The sequence below is a fragment of the Canis lupus genome, chromosome 29 (genome assembly GCF_048164855.1).
Source record: "Canis lupus baileyi chromosome 29, mCanLup2.hap1, whole genome shotgun sequence".
NCBI lineage: Eukaryota > Metazoa > Chordata > Mammalia > Carnivora > Canidae > Canis > Canis lupus.
The window spans coordinates 1,775,786-1,794,299 of NC_132866.1; the positions used below are offsets into that span (position 1 = coordinate 1,775,786).

The 18,514-nt window shown below is 59.5% G+C and overlaps 1 protein-coding gene across 1 annotated transcript in view; it reads left to right on the top strand.

The window, feature by feature from the left end:
• The window catches only part of TCERG1L (transcription elongation regulator 1 like), a 184,389-nt gene that overhangs the window by 157,642 nt on the left and 8,233 nt on the right, over positions 1–18,514 (top strand). Inside the window, exons 9-11 of the mRNA XM_072804848.1 lie at positions 2,999–3,134; positions 14,064–14,153; positions 17,988–18,106. Of these exons, the coding sequence (XP_072660949.1) occupies positions 2,999–3,134; positions 14,064–14,153; positions 17,988–18,106 (345 nt within the window). The remainder of the gene's footprint in view (positions 1–2,998; positions 3,135–14,063; positions 14,154–17,987; positions 18,107–18,514) is intronic.

An 18,514-nucleotide genomic window follows, 5' to 3' on the forward strand; every position in this document is an offset into this window, starting at 1 on the left:
TCGGGAGGTGGAGAGAGGGGTGTCTGGGCGTCTGAGAGCGGACCTCTGGGCACAGCAGATGTGCCAACCCCGGCAGCCCCCGTTCCCTCAGCCTCAGATAAACGAATTAAATGCTGTCGTCCAAAAAAAAAGGCAACTAGCACCTAGATGTGCTGTGTCCACCACCCAGTTGCCCTGAGTGGGGGTCTAGTGAATTTTACCAAATAATCTGCTGCCCTGTGCACATGGGCAAAGTCAGAAAACCCCGTATGATAGTGAGCAACCGGGACGGACCCACACGTGCACCTGCACACAGGCCATCGGCGGTTCAGCTGTTCAGGCTCAGGAGCGGCCAGAGTGCTGGGGTGAGGGATGGAATGGGGGCAAATAGCCGCTCTGCTCCAGGTACGGGGTGGCCCCCATAATGTCCCCAAAAGGATGGGAGATGGGAGCCGGGGAGCATGCTGTCTCCCGAAGTAAAGGGACCCCAGCGCTGCAGCCCGACCTTGGGGACCCTGCTCTGGGGGAAAGGTTGGGCCAGACGGAGCCTGTTTCAGCTTGTGCGCTTGACCCAAAAAATCTCCCGAAGCCGGGTGTCTACCTGGCGAGGCATGTGCCATGCGGTAAAGCTGTTGCCAGATGAGGGGCCTTTCCCCCCACACAGCTGGCACGACTCGTGGGCACCAATTACTGTGCCCTCGGGGATGCTGCTTGGCATCCTTGGTCGTTGGGGGCCTGAGCTAGCTTTATTGAAGGTACTAGAATTTGCTTTTTTTGTTGAAGGCACCCAACTCACTCAGCCATAAGAATATTAAAAATATATTTAGCAAGTTTGCATTTACTTTTGACCAATTATAATTGAACTGAGGGCTTCACATCCTGGAAGGCATCCAGGAGCTCGGGACGGAACACTGTGTTGAATGAGCTATAATACGTGATCATCGCTGAGCTTGTGCCGTTCCCATTAATCTTATTTCAAGTTACAACAATACAGGTCTTGTTTCCACACTTCTATTTTTAACTAATGAAAATTTATGACAAAGAAATCCTAATTATACCCTCTGGAATGTGATACAATTGCAAATCTACTGGTGATTTTCTTCTGGTGAAATTCCACATAATCACACAAGAAGCAAAGAATGTAAGTCCTCCTCAAATCGCTGGTCTATAAATAAGGGTCCCTAATGGGCTGAGCAAACGTTTTTGTTGGTTTTTCTTTTTTTTTTTCTTTTTTATTCCTTTGTACATTTTGTATCAGGCTGGGCTAATCCATGCTGCACCCCTGGTGGGTGCTGGAGGACGTTGCCTGTTCTCAGCTCATCCTAGAGTTGGTGACTGATGGATTTCCACGGAGCCCTGGATGGACAGTGGGGGGAAAAGCAGGCGTCAGGAGGCAGGACCGGCTTGGTCCTGGCACTGAAGTGAGGGTATGACCTTGGACGGGCCTGCCTCCCCCCCCCCCACATGCAGGGATTGCACACACGTGGCGAATAATCCCCCGTGTGGGGCATTTGCAGCATCTCTGGTCTCTACGTCTCCATGTGCCAGTAGCACCTCCACGGTGGTGACAACCTGTGCACGTGTCTGCAGACACCACGAGACGTCCCTGGGGAGCACCATCCCCTGGGAGCATCATCGCCCTGGGTGGGAGCACTGTGCCGCCCCTGTGTCAGGAAGCCCCGATGCGTGTGGCCTGACTGACGTTCACCCAATTCCCAGGGTGAGGCTGGTTTTGCAAAGAAGCAGGGACGCACCGTGCTCTTTAGGTGCGTGTTCTCTGCTCTTTCTGCGTCTCCAAGACCTCGGGGCGTTGGTGGGCATGCAGGAGGCCGCGTCATGGTGCTTTGCAGGGACTTCCCTTTGCAGTTGCCAGCTGACCTGACCCCAGTGCCATCAGAAAGTGAAGGTTCTCTGAAACTGGGGGTCTGAGGACACAACAGATTTGCCCCTCTCTTTGCTGGTGTCACGGGCCGGGGGACCTGACTATGGGGAGGTGAGGAGCAGGGCTGGGCCAGGCAGAGGCCCAGCAGAGGGGTCCACAGGGCCAGAGTGTGCTGTCCCCAGGCCGGTGCGTGTACGTGGACTCTGTCCTCGGGGCTGAGCATGGACTGTGACAGGGGGACAGGGGTGGCGGCTGGAGGGCCTGCTGCCCCGCGGGCCACGTCAGGGAGGAGGAGTTGTCCCGGGAGCACCTGTGTCTGCAGGTGGCTGAGCATCTTCCAGCAGCAAACACTGAAGTGATTTAGAAGCAGGTGCCCAAGTGCTGCTGGAAGAGGGTGGGCAGGTGAGAGGGAGCGGTCAAGCGGGCGGCCGGTGACAGAAGGCCGGGCGCCGAGCTGAGGCTTGGTCAGAGGGCCGCCAGGCTGGTTAGGGTGGCTTGTGGGGCCCCCGGGTGCCCCCGGGCTCCTGTTCCTGATGCTTCCCCGCTGTGTCTGGGCCTGGGTGCAGCCACCAGCTCTAGGGCTTTCTGGGGGGGGTCCCCACTCTGTACCTTTCCCTGCACCGACGGCCTGGGGCGGGGTCCCTGTCGCCCTGTGGTCACTGACAGCTCCCTGTTGGGTTAGACCCCAGGACAGCATTTCTGTCTCCGGAATGTTGATGGCACAGTCTCGCGTCATCGTCTTCCTGCATTTGTCCAAAACAAAGGCCTCCCTAAAACAAAGCAAAATGCCAGAAGCAGACCCGGAAGTGGGCTCCAGTGATTTGCTCAAATGGAAAAGCTCAGCCCTTTACCTCCTTGGACAGCGGGGTCCAGGCAGTGCGGGGGACTCCGGTGGCCCGTCCGGCCCTGGCGCACCCACCGCTCCCTTCGCTCCCTGGGTCAGGGCCTCGTCTCTGCTCCACCCCAAACCCAACAATCAGTCTGCGTCCAGGAGCAAAACTCACCGCCGTCGTGGGGCTGCGGGCACCTGGCCTTAAGGTTCCCGTTTCGCCTCTAAAAGTGTCACCTGAAGGGTCGTCGGGGGTTGCAGATGGTCTCCGGGGGCACATTTAACTCTCCGTGTCTTGTGCCCCAAAGGACAGAAGGCCACATGAGTCCTGGGCCAGAGGAGATGGAAGGAGAGGCCAAGAGCATCAAGACGCCGCCGCCGCAGATCCTCCTGCCGCTGGAGGAGCGGGTGACCCACTTCCGAGACATGCTGCTGGAGCGAGGGGTAAGGACCCGGCACACGCAGCGGCTCTCCCCCGAGCCGGTCACGGAGGCACGGTCCCCGCGGCCCGGGGACACGCTCCTTCCTGAGCTCCCGGGATGCGGCTGAGTGAAATTCGGGTGCCAGGTGATTTGGGGCCGAGGCAGCATGATGAGAAGGGCCCCCGCTTCCTGTCGCCGGGGGCCTGTCCCCGTCTGGGCCTGCAGGCTCCTGAGACGCAGCAGGATGGGGGAGGGACGGTCCCCAGACTGGACGGCGCACAGGAAGCCTCTGTGGGGATGCGCTTGCTGCCCGTGCCGCGGCTGGGTGTTGGGTCCCCGCCTCCCGGAGGGGCGTCCCCTGTGCTCGGCTGCGTCAAGCCGGGACTCGCGCACCTGCAATCAGTTCAAGTAGTTTAATAAGATTAGGATGAGAGTTGACTTCTGAACCTCCTTTTGAGCTTAGGAGGAAAATATTTTAGAATCTCAAATCCCTTTCCAGTGACTTTTATTTCCAGCTTTGGCCTTTGGGGCATAAGGTGAGGCAGCTGGGAGAGCCCAGTAGGATTTCCTCACAAAATGAGGCTGAACAGAGGCCGTAGCGGGAGCCTCGGTGTGGATCGTACCGAACGCCGCAGCGACCTTGGGAACTCGAGCCAATGCCCTGGGCCGTGAGCTGCCTCCCCTCCCCGGCGCCCTGGGCCGAGCTCTCCCGGAGCAGGTGCAGCGGCCGCTGAGGCCAGGTGTCAGGAGGAGCCCACCCGCCCCAGGGCAGGGGGTCCAGCAGGTGCCCCCGAGGCGGGCTGGCGGGAGCCCTGGGGGCGCAGGGCCACCGAGATGCTCTTGTGGGCGGGACGGAGGTGGTCCCGAGTGGGAGCGCTCTCCTCCTTTGCACCGTGAGCATCACTGTATCTCGTTCTCTGCTTGTAGATGAGATGCAGCCCCCGCCGTGAGGGGCTGGGAGGGAAAGTAGAGGCGTGACCTCGAACGTGCAGAGCAGCGTGCGAGGCCTAGGTTAACAGCGATGCCGGGTAACGCAGAGGTGCCGGAAGGACCCCACGCAGGGCTGTCTGTGCACACGGATGATGTGCTTCACGCCCTGGGCCGTGCCACCGGGGGTGGGGGCAGGGGGTCCCCAGAGCCCGCCACAAGGGGGCTGCTCTGCCAAAGCACCTGCCGGGCCCCCTCCCTTGCTCTGCACTCACGCTGGCACCAGGCCGCGGCAGGACGGGTCCGAGGCAGGATAGAGCATGTTCCTCTCCCCACACAATCGCCGGGACAGGCTGCTTCTGCCCTGGAGAGCCACTGGCGTGGTGGCTTCTGAGGTTTGTGTCGCTCTCGGGAGGCGCTGATGGACACGCAGGGGCTTCTCTGTCCCTGTGCACATCTGAGAGTTTGCATCGACCCGGCCAGTCGGTTCCAGCTGAATCAGGCGGCGGGAGGCAGGATGGCATGAGGGGCCTTTGAGAAGCAGCAGCGAGCATTCGTTTCATCGTCGTGATGCCCGCCTCGCCCAGCTCTTTGTCTTGGAAACCGAGCAGGCCCAGCTCACCAGCCTCAGACTAACCACCCCTGGGAGCCTAGGGCTTCCCGAGACACCCACCTTCCCCTCCCAGGGCGGCCGCCGCGCCGGGTTTGTATGGTTTCTTGAATTTATCCCCGTGGCCCTGGTTGAGCGGTTTCAATAATGAGATTTTCAGCACATTCTTGCCTCATCCAGGTGGGTGACTCTCTTTGATTCTTAGATTCTTCCCTGGGAGAATCGTATGTAGATGAGAATCAGCAAAAGGAGCACAGAAACGTAAAGCGCTAGCCCGGCGTTGTGAGCTTCCCCCGGGAGAAAGAGTCTGGGGTGAAGCCTGAACCCCTACCTTAGGAGGATTAGAAGGAGCCCACACGCGGTGCGTGACTGGGAAAGATCAATCCGAATTTACTTCTGATGTCATAAAGCAATGCCACCATTTATGACTTTTTGACTTTATAAAATATGCCAGCAGATTTTATAAGTTATTCATGCTCAAGAGAATTTGATGGCTAAGCCCATAAGATTTCTAGTCGCTTAAAAACGAGGCACAGAAAGGTCACTTTTTTCACCAACTGAGTGATTAATAAGATTTTTTTTTATTGCATTTGTTCAATACTTCAGTCCAGAAATTCATGTACTTACAGAATGATGGAGCGAAGGTCCTGCGGGCTTCTGGTAGTTTGAGACGGGCACGGTTTGGGGTGTTCCACGGGGATTACGGATCGGGGAAGGAGCCTTGGGTTTTGTGGTTTTGTAGTGTGTATCTGATGGCTCAAGAGAGGTTTTATTTTTATTTTGTTTTACTATACAATCCACAATAGGGCTTTTTGGAAAACAAAACAAAATGAAGCAACCCTCAGCCAGGCAGGGGGCGGTTAATTGAATAGCAGATTATTAATGTGATCCCGCCTATTTGGATAAATGTAGGAGAAACATTTTATTGGCAACTTCTTCCTCCCGCCACGTATCCCTCAGAACCGGGCATGGCTTTCCCAGGGGCCAGGGAAGAAGGAGCTTCGGAGACCCGGGGTCTCGGTCGGGGGACTCCGGGCTCTGCACCTGCTGTGTCTCTGTGGTCCCTCCGTGGGCAGGCGGCCTCGGGGAGACCGGCTGGCACTGTGGCTGCTACACAGGTGAGCCTCACAGAGTCTGGGTCCGAGTCCGTTAGAGGAACTCGTGGGCCGCATGCTCGTGCCCACCGGGCCATCCCAGTCTCTCTCTGCGCTAAGATGGGTGCACCGTGAGGCTGTCGGTGTCCAGGAACGGTGTTAGGGTCTTCCTGCCAACAGGGCAGCGGGGGAGGCCTTCTCCCTGCAGCAGGGGGGCCACCTCGCCCCCCCACTTCTGAGGCCCCCCCTTGCTGGTGAGTCACATCCGGGGCCCCGTCCCCCCTTCCCTCAGCCACGCAGACGGCGCTGCCTCTCTAGAGCTGTAGCGGGCACTGAGGCCAGGACTTGTGCTGGAAAGGCTCGGGCCTCGTCACGTGCCAGCACCCATCACGGCCCTGGAGGGGGGGGCACGAGGCACCTGCAGTCTGCCCCGCGCTCCTTGGGGAGTCGAGCTGCCCCATGTTCCAACGGCAACTCTGCGGAGCTCGCGGGGGGCGCTGAACGCCTCTCCTGACACGCAGCGGTGCTGTGCAGGTGATACGTGCGTTAAAAGAAAATCTGCAAAAAACAAACAAACAAACAAAACAAAACAAAAAAAACCAACTAAGTAAGAAGAAAAGTCACCCCCAATCCTATCCTAGGAGAGCAGTGTTTTCATCAGTGGGTACATTTCTTTCCAGACTTTCTTTCTCAGAACAGATTTTTAAAGATCAATAATAAATATTTTTGTCTTAGACCATACCCAGGATTCAACTGTAATCGAACACGGCTCAGCCAAGTGTTCTGTTCCACATAGTGGATGGCGTGAGGCTCGGCCGGATTTATAAGTCGCTGTACTGTCTCCTCTCATTCAGCGTATTTTTTTTTCTTTTTCTTTCTTTTTTTTTTTTTTTTTTTTTGAGTGTTAGGACAAACCTTTGGCAGACATTTTGGATGAGGTCACGATATCCCATCCGTTGTCAATTCCAAAACCCTGCGTTTTCGTTCGCGTCTCATGTTCTCCAAATTTGCTCTTCTGGGTACAACCCGGTGGCCACGGGGACGGCTGGGCCGCGTGCGTAGCGTTGCTTCCTACGGGCTCTGACCGTTGCTGTCTCACCAAACTACCTTGAGAAGAAAGAAGAAGTCGCTTTCATGCAGCGCACCCTTCCAGGGGCCCCGTTCCGAGCTCCCGAGGGTGTCCCGCCAGCCCTGGAGAGTGGGAAACGTGAACGTTTATTATTCGTTGAGTCGCGTTGTTCTTTCCCTCGGGTTTCTGTCTCGGCTTCCGCGCCGTGGTTCCTCCTTCCTGCCCTGACAGCCGCGGCCTTTGGGTGGTTTCATTAGCGAGGAGGTCGCGTTCGGACGATGAAGACGCCCTTGTGGAGGGCGGTGGGCCCCCCACCCTCAGTGCCGGATGGGAGCGCGTCCATCCCTAACGGGAATAACCCTCAGACACAAAGTAAATCGGTGAAGGGTGTTGCAGGAAGACAGAGTAAGATTATATTTATCAATCAAAATAGAAGAAAGAAGCTGAAGTCAGTAAAACCCCATGCATCCTGGGAGGCAAGGATGGGAGTCAACGTGTCCCTTGCTCACCTGTGGACTCACCTGCGGGTCACCTGGCTCACCTGGGCTCGTGGGGACTGGTGCATGTTGACCGCTCCCACGTCCGAGTGTATTCTTTGTTTATTTTTTATTAATGTATTTATTTTTAAATATTTTATTTATTTATTCATAAGAGACACAGAGAGAGGCAGAGACACAGGCAGAGGGAGAAGCAGGGTCCCTGCAGGGAGCCCGATGTGGGACTCGATCCCGGGATCCCGGGGTCACGCCCTGGGCCGAAGGCGGCACTAAACCTCTGGGACCCCCAGGCTGCCTCCACGTCCGAGTTTGGGATGACGCGTCTCCTTGGGTGATTTCCAGCCGCGGCGGAGAGGGCGGGTGCGCTACCGGGAGGTAACCGTCCTCGGCGGGGAAACCCCGGGCAGCCGTGGGCCTGTTCCACGTGGGTCCTCCAAGGTGCCCTGGTGGGACTGACGCCGAGGCCACAGTGGTCACCGGCCCGTTGGGGCAGCGTCCTCCGCGTTTCTCCTTCCACACGTCGCGTCCCAGAATGCCCGGAACCGCCTGCGGTGCACCGTGGGCACCCCACCCCGACTGGGTGGCTGGCAGGGAGCCTGCAGGATAGGATGCTGGTGCATCACCCCCAGGGCGGGCGGGGGATGAGCCAGGAGCACCCCTCGCCCTTCCAGCCGCCCAGCTGCCTTCACTTGTCAGGACCCCCAGGGGACAGAGCTATGTGATTTGGGAAATGGGGTGATGAGGCGAGTGGTACCTGTCACCAGCAGAGCCCGTGGGAGGCGGCCGGAGGGGAGGGCAGAGCGAGGACGTGTAGCGGGGACGGAGGACGGCTACGCAGACTCCCGGGCCTCGTGCCGGGAGGTTTGTGGGGAGGGCGGTGGGGGCCCGGGCTGCTCCAGAGGAGCGAGGCCTGGGAGGGGAGTCGTGGGTGGAGCGGGGGCACCTGGCTCGGGGGGCGGGGAGGCTGAGCTGGGGATGGAGGCCCCGGGGGGAGGGCAGATGCATGAGCTGGCAGGGAAACAGGGACAAAGCCCTAAAGAAGGGCCCCCATGTCCAGCCCCTGGTCCTGGAGGCAGAGGTGGCTGCTGGGCTTCAGCCAGAAGGAGCTTCCGGAACCTTCTCCAGGGGCCGCGGGGCCTCCAGTGTGGCTGAGCAAGCACCACGTCCACCTCACCCCGTGGTCTGCGTGCCCTCAGCCCCTGCACCTGCTCCCCAGCTCCCCGGTCCCTCCGGGGGGAGAGGCCTCCGCTGCCCCCGCGGGGGCTTTGGCTCAGTTCCCTGAGGCCGGGGCACCCAGGGCGGCTCCCCGAGGCCCGGCCCAGCCCACGCCTCGGGCAGCCGCCCCCGTGGGCCGCCCCTCACACGCCTGCGAGACGTCTCGCTGCCTGGTTTCCTTCTTTTGCCGAGACCCCCGAGCGGCCGCCCATGGCACCTGGGCAGGGTGCAGCCCCAGGACGGGAGCACCGGGGCCCCGGGCGTGGTGCCCGTGTTTCGGAGGCCGGTGCTGTTGTCCCAGAGCTGCGAGCGAGCCTGTGACACATTGCTGCCTCCCGAGGGGCGCGGGGAGCACGGAAACCCCGGGGAGAAGCCGCCCGCCGATGGACAGTCCACTCGCGGGCTTCCACGCCACCGTTTACGAGCCAGAGCAAGGGAACAGTAAATGCAGCGTGTTTCAGAGTCACATTTGGGCAAAAACATTAGCGTCTGACATCAGTGCAGGTGTGTCTGGCTGGAGATCAGCCCCCGAGGCCCTGAGATCACCCAGGGGTGATCCTGAGCTCGGCCCGCAGCTGGAGGGGGGACCCCAGCAGGGCCGGCGGGAGGCCACAAGGATGGGGCCGACGGACAGACACAGGACGACGGACCCAGTCCCCTGTTCACAGGCACGTCCACAACCCTGCCTGGCTCACAGCTGCCCCGGGGCGTCAGACGGGAGCCCGGGACGCACTATCCCGCCGAGTGCCGCTCGGGGCCGCAGGGGCAGCCTCCTCCTCCTCGTCCATCAGGCCCTGGCCTGGCGTGAGACCTGGTGACTGTTGCACACCCCACGGGGCCTCGGCTCTGAGGATGAAGCCGCGTCCGCCTCCTTCCGCCGGGGCGCCCTGCCGTGGGCCTGCTCTGGGGGTGCCGGCTCCCCACGGGCTGCGGCTGGCGGGCCACCTCACACCCCAGCCGGCACCCCGCACAGGGCCCTCTCCTCAGTGTTCACAGAGGCTTTGGTGAAGCGGGGCTGAGGCCGGTGCCCAAGACCGCGGTCACCCTCAGCGGCAACTGACGCAGCTGCGGCCTCGCCTGTGCCCGGCACACCCCGGGGGACGCTGGTGGCTGGGCGGGTGCTCGGGGGAGGGAGGGCCCTGCACGGGGCGGGAGGGGGAAGCCGGGAGGGTGGCTGGGAGGCCCCGGGGCCCTGGTGGGCGGCTGGCCAGCCTGAGGGCTCGGGAATGGGGGGCTTGGGAAGGTGGGCACGGGGGGCCCGGGAGGCGGCCCTGGAGGACGGGGACCATCGTGATGCTCAGGGCACCAGGCGACCGTCTCCACCTGCTGCGGTGACCAGGTGCCGTCGCCGGCAGAGCACGTCGGGGGTGCCACACACAGTTGTTTTCAAAGAGAGCACGTTGACGACAGCGAGGAGGGGAGGGCCTGGCTCACGCGGCCTGTCCTCCAGGACTGACGCGATCCACGCTGGGAAGGGCCCCGCGCCGGCCAGCCACGTGGCGCCTCCGTCCCCTCCCCGCAGGTTGACGCCAGCCCACAGCTCCAGGCTATGGGGCATCCGCTGGGGTTTGGGGCTGCGCCCTGGCTGCAGCCACACTGCCGCTCCCTCTCCGTGCCTGTGTCGAAACCACCATCTCCGTGTCCTCAACACCTCTCACGTGCTGTGTAGACGGCAGGAAACTCAGGCCGTACAGACGACGAGGGGAGAGCGTGTGCCCGAGGAGCGCGGGGTGCAGGAGGCAGCGCGGGGCAGGAAGGCAGGGCCCTGTGCAGCGCACGCGGACCCCCCCCCCCCCCATCGAGTGTGCATGGCCACGACGCTGCTGCCGGGCGGGCAGGGACACAGGGTGCAGGAAATAAAGAATGTGCCCGAGGGCCGAGGAGGGCGTCCTAGCGAGGGCCGGACGGCGCGCAGTCTCCCGGAGGCCGGCTCCCACGACGTGGCCGGGGTGACGGCAGGAGCTGACACGGGGAAGGCAGGGAGTCAGAACGGGCTCAGGGCACGGCCAGGCCGCACACAGGGCTGCAGGGTGGCTACGGCTTCCTGCTCAAGCGCCCAGTCGTGTGCAAGTGCCAGAGCCAAGGAAGCCTGGGCTTAGATGTAAGTGAGGGGTAGCAGCACACGCTCGTGCCGGGAGGGGGCGGGATCCTCGGGTCCCCCCAGGGTGCACCCCCTGCATAATCCCCTCCCTGGAGAATGGAGGCCCGTGAATAGGCCGGGGTCGCTCCATGAGGATGTTACAGGACGTGACACAGACCCGGCCTCACCTGCAGACTCTGGAGAAGGAGCCACGGTGGCCTGGTGGCCCTGGGGCTCAGGATGGCCCCTGCCCGCACCCAGCACGAGGGGGCAGGCCTCATCCCCGCCCCGTGGGATGAACTCACCCAGACACCACCTTGGGGACGTGGGAGGCCCAGGCCCAGCGACGTCAGGCTTTTATCCCAAGCGATCCTCATGCTCCATCTAACTGTGGTTACCGGGAGTCCTCCAGGAACGGGCGCGTCTCAGGGACAAGGCCGTGCCCCCCGCAGGCAGGGAAGAGGCCTGTTCCCTCCTTCCCTCCGCTCTGACCCCCGGCCCCAGATCCCACGCCTGCCTGTCCCTCTCTCAACCACGGCACCCGTTAGCGTGGCTCTCCGGGAATGTGCCAATACCTGTTCTGTCTCCGTAGATTGCAGTCCTTGTAGAGGCGGCTTGTCTCGCCTTACAGATTGAAAATTCCTTCAGAGGCAACCATATGTTATTAATTTTTAAAAAATGATTTTATTGCACGTCTAGAACTACAGAAAGCCTCAAAACACTGCAGTTAGTTAGGTGACACCAGCGATTCTAAGCCAGGCTCAGCCTTCCCTAGTGGGCGGAGACTGGGATGCCCACCGGTCCCCACCCGGGGGACAGGAGCCCCTTTGTTTGGGCTGAGTTGAGGCTGCCCACAGTTTCCCTCCGTAACTGCCTTAAAGTAGCTGCGGGCAGGAGCCAGAGGACGATGGGATCGGTCGGACTGCCTGGCCGCGGCCCCGGGCACCCTGCCCCCGGTCCCTGGGGCCTGTCCGCATCTTACCGCGTCCTCAGCACTCGGAGGAACGTCTCTGGGTGGAGCCCGGGTCATCCTGCCCAGGAATAGAGCTCGTGAATATTTTTTTTAAAAAGGCGCACTTTCTGTTATTTATTTATTTATCTATTTATTTTTAAAGATTTTATTTATTCATCTATGAGAGACACAGAGACAGAGGCAGAGACACAGGCAGGGGGAGAAGCAGGCTCCCTGCAGGGATCCCGATGTGGGACTTGATCCTGGGACCCCGGGGTCACGCCCTGGGCCTAAGGCAGGGGCTCCACCGTTGAGCCCCCTAGGCGTCCCTATTTTTATTAGTAAAGGGAGAAAGTGTCAATTTTAAAGAATGGGCAGGTTGTGCTGTGCTAAGTAACGCAGATGTTTATTAAAATAGAATCTACCGGGAATCCTTGCACGTGTCCAAAAGCAAGAGATGAGGGGCTATAAGCTGTGGGTTGGCGTCCGCTCTCCTCCGGGCCCAGGGGCTTGTTCCCACCCAGACCCCCTAGGAGCCCTCCTGAAGTGCACGTCACACAGGACCGTGGCTCCCGAGATAAGGAACAGCTTCCTCTGTGTGCCCAGGACGCTCCTCCAGCCCCGGCCGCGCTCACCCCCTGGCAGCTCCCTCACGCCCCAGATCACGAACCTGACCTCTGCACCCCAGACAGCCCGTCCTGGACGTGCCCCCAGCCCTTCAGAGGCCTGATGAGTGTGCACGCTCCAGGAGGAGGCTGCCCCGGAAACGCATCCCTGGGCTGGTGGAGGGGCCCCTTCCCCGTGGCCCCCGGTGCCCTGGCACATCTCCACTCGGGCACAAAGGCCTCCCGGCCGACCACGGGCTTCCTTCTCTGCCTCAGCCCAGATCCTGGGCTCTGGTGTCGGGGGCCTTGACTCCCCCACGAGTCCTCTCACGCAGCCTGGAGCCTACGGCAGAGTCAATACTTGGTCAATGTTTTTAAGTGAATAAATTATTCTGTAAATGACTTAAACATTTCCTTGCTCTGTCAGCAGGGGCGGGGGCGGGCGGCTAGAAGCTGCGCGTCCCGCACTCAGCACCAGATCCCGATTTCTGATTCGTTGTCAACAACAACAAAAACCCCGGGGGTTCTTGGAGAATCGTCTGGTTCTAGGGCTGAGGCAGGAGATACACACGTGAGGCCGGAGCACTTGGGGTTCCAGGAAATCAAGGAGCCCCCTGGCCCCGACCCTCCCAGAGACGACGGGGTTGCCCAAGGCACACAGGTGCCAGGCAGAAGAGCTCAGTGACCGACGCTGGAAGTATTGGAGCAAAAATATCCATGAGTCTGTAGTGATACGAGTACCTGATGGAATAAATAAGTAACCGTGGGGAAACGGGTGGCCATGCGGCTCAGAATCCCAGATAACCTGATTTGGGTACGTCCCCCTCGGGAGGTGGAGCACAGCCCCGAGAGTGGGCTGCACAAAGCGATGTCCCCCCAGGAGCACGGCCGGCAGTGGGGACAGAGGGTGAATTTGAGGAGGACAGAGCTGGTCAGTGCGTCCTCAGCCAGGTTGCTGGACCCGCACCGACAGCCGTAGTCATGGCGACAGGAAGTACCTGGAGGCGACGTGATGACGGTGGTACCTGGCTCTGGGTTCTTCCCCCAGAACCCGAACCCCAGTAATCATGAGCCAAGCTAAGCTGAGTCCGGCACAAGGGGCATCTTATGAACCTGACCAGCACCGTACGGTCAACACGACAGGGAAAGTCTGAGAAACTGCCCCAGCCCAGAGGGACCTGCGGACACGGGACCCTAGCTGTCATGCGGTGGCCCGGGTGGGACCCCGGGGGGAGGAAACACTGAAGGAAGTCTTAAGTGTGGACTTTGGTTAACAGTAGCGTAGACGAATCTAGTGTCCATTCCAAGGTAAGGTGTTCACGGTGCAGGAAACTGGGCAGGACACGTGGTCAGCTCGTAATAGTCTCGTGGTGACTTGTCCGTGGATCTAAAACTCCTGTAAAGTAAAAATAGTTGGTCTAAAAAAAAAAAAAAAAAAAAAAAAAAAAAAAAAAGACCCACCTAAGAAGGTTTAAATATTGATTAAAAATCACCTACAAATAAAAAAAAAATCACCTACAATTATGCTGAACTCAGACTGTGTGCAAGAAGCTGCCCCCGGTCACGGGCCGCGGCGTTGTGAAAATTCTTGCAAACGTCCCTGCTTCCGAGACGTGGCATTCCGGAATGCCCCGGCTCCGCAGGTGTGACGGGGGCTTCAGATCAGGGCCGCGTGGCCCTGGAAGAAATCCAGAAGAAGTAGTGTCGTGAGTGCAGAAATTAAATTTTCCAATGCTCTAAGTATTGATTTCCCAGAGAGTTTGCGGCGTGTAAGGCTTTCACACAAGCCGGGTCGCCGAGCCCATGGCCCCTTGATGCTGTTTTCCGCGGTTGATCATTTGAGCACGATGTCAGGCTCAGCGGTAGATGCTAAAAGCAACTCTGTTGAATATCTTCCTTCAGGTGTCCGCGTTTTCTACCTGGGAGAAAGAATTACATAAAATCGTGTTTGATCCACGCTACCTCCTGCTGAACTCTGAGGAGCGGAAACAGGTAACGCGGTGGCGGGGCGTGGTGGTGTGATGCCAGGGCACAGCTGCCTGTCGTGTCCGTCTTGTCGGACGGGCGGGTTTGCAGCCGGTGCGCTCCCTCGCTTGTGAGCTTGCGTGCGGCAGCGGTGACGGGTGTGGAGGAAGGTTACCCCCTACCTGTTCTTAGCAACCCAGCGGCTGGTGACCCCACAGGACAGATAGCCCCATTCAGAGATGGACATGCACACGCCGGGAACACTGAGCACGCCGCAGGGGGGTGGGTGTGAGGAAGACGAAAGGTCTTACCTAATAGCAATGAATGTGAACAGGGTCCAGGGAATGTCAGGGAGGGAGGTTCTAGAAACAGGTCCCCAGAAAGGGCAGGAATGGGGGGGGGGAGGCAGCTGGCCTGGAGGACCGGTTAACCTGACGGGTCCACCCTGGCTTGTTGACAAAGTAGGTCGTGAAGCCCATACTCTTCCCAGATTCTGCAGACAGACAGACGGCCAGGCCGTGCCGACTGCCAAGGGAGGAGCTGAAGCCGTGATGTACAAGCTTGTGCAGCCCAGCAGGGACCCGGGTGGTCCCTGGGGCATAGCCCGAAGGGCCCGACGTCCACATCTCTGGGTCCCGTTCCATTCCTGTCTCTGCCTCCCGCTGCCCTTTGAGGGTGACACGATGCACGTGGCCATCGAGAGCAACCATGGAGATCACAAGGCCCCAGAGCCACTTCAGCGATGGGCTCGGTCACCACGGCCTGCGAGGTGTCGCACAGCAGAGACTGGGAAAGCCTGGAGCCAGGAGGACGGAGGGGCTAGTTACTTCCCATTCCGTCCTGGCATGAAATTCCTTCCAGAGCACACCGGGACGGTCAGCGAAGTGCGAACTAGTCAGGGCCTCAGGCCTGCGGACCCCCGACGGCCCCGCCGATGCAGAGCGCCCGCCCCGGCCGGCGCAGGCTGGCAGTTGGGATGGTCCTGGATTGGCCACCTTAGGATGCAGACCTTGCATCTGTCAGAAAGAAACATTGGAAAATGTGTGAAATGGCTCCAAAGGGGGGAAAAATATTACAACAGAGTCAGGTGAGGTTAGACTAGGACATAGAATCTGAAGGAAACTGCAGACGTTCATCACGGGTCTCCTGTCACCATGGTGCTGCGATGTGGGAGACCGACCGGTCCGGTCCGACGACTCAGCTCTGAAAACACGTAAGGAGCTTGCTCGTTTTTCTGCCGCGGTAAAGGTGGCGTGCGGCTCACGTCTGCTGACCGTCGCGTGTCTGTGGACCGTGCTTTCGCCGACTCAGGTGGTCAGCGCCGTCCCCTCCGGTTCATGGGTGCTGTTAGAGGCCATTGGCCCCTTTGAAGGAAGCAGAGGAGGCAAGGCCCCCCACACCCTTAAAGAAAAGGCCCATCTCTGAGCAAGTGGAATGCACGGGCCCAGGTTGCTGTTGAGTCGAACTGGTTTCTCCCGATCCGGGGGCGTCCTCCTGCCCAGGATTCAGGCTCGGGAGCTCTGAGGGGCTGTAGGTCCAGCCGTGGCCAGAGCAGCAGGTGCCGGCCGGAAGGGGCTGGGCCTCCAGCCCACACCTGGACCTGGCCCTGCACACAGACCACACTGGAAGGTCAGCTCACCCCCGAGTGCACTATTTGGGGGAACTCCTTCAAACACCCCTGGGGAGCCACCCCTCGGACACCTCGGGCCGGTGTCCGAGGCCAGACTGCAGCCTGCTGCCCCAGAGGCCCGATGGGGGAGAGTGGGACGCCGGCCTCCCCGGCAGCCACGCACGCCGCGTCAGGGTGCCCTCTGATCAAGTGCCCGTGTTTGCAAGAGGAACCGCCTGCGACCCTGGGGAAGGTTGCAGCTCCTCTGGGCACCGGGGCTGGGGCTGTGCATGCAGGTGAAGGGAACAGTATTCGGACCATCCGGAGCCCCAGCCCTGCTTACAGGTGCATTGATGGCAAGCGTCAGGCTGGGAAGCTGCACCGGACCTGCCATCACGTAGCGTTTCCAGGAGGAGGCTAAAGCTCCTGCTGGGCAAACCGCCCCCACGCCTCCCCCCAGGGGCTGCATGGAGAAGTGAGGAGCCCAAAAAGAGAGAAGGGGTCGGGCAACGCTCATCAGACCCATTTCCACAGCAACAGAGTTTTCTCTTTATTAGGGCAGATCACGCCACGAGGCGGTAACGGCCAACGGTACCTCTTTTAAAACGTCATGTCCCGCGTTGGACGGAACCAGGGTGATTTGTCAAAGAGGGAAGGAAAACCCTGCTACATGGAAGTTCAGCAGCCTAACCGGGCGCGAGAGCCAAGGCGAGAGGACTGGGGTCGGATGGGCGAGCGGTGCAGGCATCAGAGGAGCGGGGCTCCCCGCAGCCTCCAGCCCCTCCGCCGGGCAGGGTTTCTTCCGTCCAGATTTAAAATTAATAGAGCAAAGCTCTGACTAATGATGGAAGCACATGCTCTTATTTGGATAATAACCCTTCATGCACTTTTTTTTTTTTTTTACGAGTTTAAATCATAAGACAACTGGAGAGCTTGCACACCACGTGCCTCGGAGGTGAAATGAGCCGAGCCCGTCCTCGCTTCACTATACACGCACGCTCCCTCAGCTTAGGTCCTGCTCCTGGATGCTTCGGAATCTGCAGCCCTGTGAGGCTCCTGGAGCCGAGAGCGTCCTCCTGCAGTGGCTCCGGGCCGGGCCGCGGGGGACGCCCAGAGCCCTGGGGTCAGACTCTCGTGCCTGCCGCGGCCGCCGATCCGGCTGGTACAGAAGCGCTGTTTCTTGGCCTTCCAGGGTCACGTGTGCGGTGTTTATTGATCTTTTTATTTATGCTTGTTCACACATTCAAATCATCGCTGATGTTTTCCTTCTTAACGCTCTTGAGGCTCCGATGACATTAGGAATGAAACAGCTGTCTCCACCCCCTTTAGGCTCTGGTGTATAAATGACAACTTTCTTTTTTTTTTTAATTTTTATTTATTTATGATAGTCACAGAGAGAGAAAGAGAGAGAGGCAGAGACATAGGCAGAGGGAGAAGCAGGAAATGACAACTTTCTGATACTGGAACAATGAGCCGCCTCCATGCGGTCGAGGGAGGATCACTTCGTGGAGCTCCGGAGTCTCCGTGGCGTCGTGTGACTGTGTTGGCTGCCAGTGTGCAAGAGATGCAGCCCTGGGGGCGTGACGCACCTGCCTGCTGAACCCTTTAGGCCAGGGAACGGGGTTTTCCTGTTGGGTTAGCTTTCTAGACCCACATCCTGTCAGACTGGGGTTAGTGCAGTGTCTGAGGGTCACGTCTCCCTGTGGGTGTGCTCACCTGGAGGCTCTGTGATGTCCCCAGGGGATGCTCGCCGTGTCCACACGAGCCTCCTGGTGACCAGACCCCCATCCTCACAAGTGGGGACTAGAGGGTGGGGAAACAGAGATGCCGGGTCGACCTTCTTTTCACGGAGGTAAAATCACGTTTGGAGACTCCGATGCCAATTGTGTCACTATAGGAATAGACTAGAACAGATTAGGCGATCTCACGTGTCGCTGGGACTACCGGCAGCGATGTGGTCGTCGGCCAGACAGTGCGTGATGGTAGGAGGTGCTCACGGTGCCCCAAAACCAGAACCACGGGCTCCCACAGGCCTTGGGGGGGACCGTGAGGACCCGGACTTCGTTATGCAGGCGCCTGGCTCGGGACGGTGAGTGTGCCTCCGCGAGAGGGCTGCGGCTGCAAGCCCGCCGTGGGGAGGAGAGAGGCTTGACCACGACTCTCTCGCCGTTCTTTTGTGTTGTGTTTGAAACCCAAGATTTCATTTCTGATGCGCAACCTTGTAATACTTGTGTGCGTGTGTGTGTTTTAAGATATTTGAACAGTTTGTCAAGACAAGGATAAAAGAGGAATACAAGGAAAAGAAAAGCAAACTGCTGCTAGCCAAAGAAGAATTCAAAAAACTTCTGGAGGAATCTAAAGTGTCACCCAGGTACGGAGACAGAAAAGCCAGGCTCTCTCCAGGCTGGAAACAGGCCCGTGACTGTGAGAGGGCTTTTTACAGGTTGTCTCGGGTCAACCTCGTCACCTGACGTCCCCTAGATGCCCCACGCAGGAGCATGAGGACTGTTGGAGGGGGAAGCTGCCTCCTCTGTGCTGGGGGCCGGGGGCTGGGGGCTGGGAGTGAGGGAGCCACTGGCTCCACCCTGGGCTCTTAGCTTCCCCCATGGGTCACAGTCCCTCCTTCCGCCGCCTGGTTTTCCAGCGAGGCAGCCCTGAGTCCACGATCCAAATACCTAAGCAGTAGGTCAGCGCGCAGAGAGGAGGTCTAACTTCTGAACTAGGGATCGGAGACTAAACATACAGAACACAAACAGCAGCAGTAAAATACGCCCCCGCC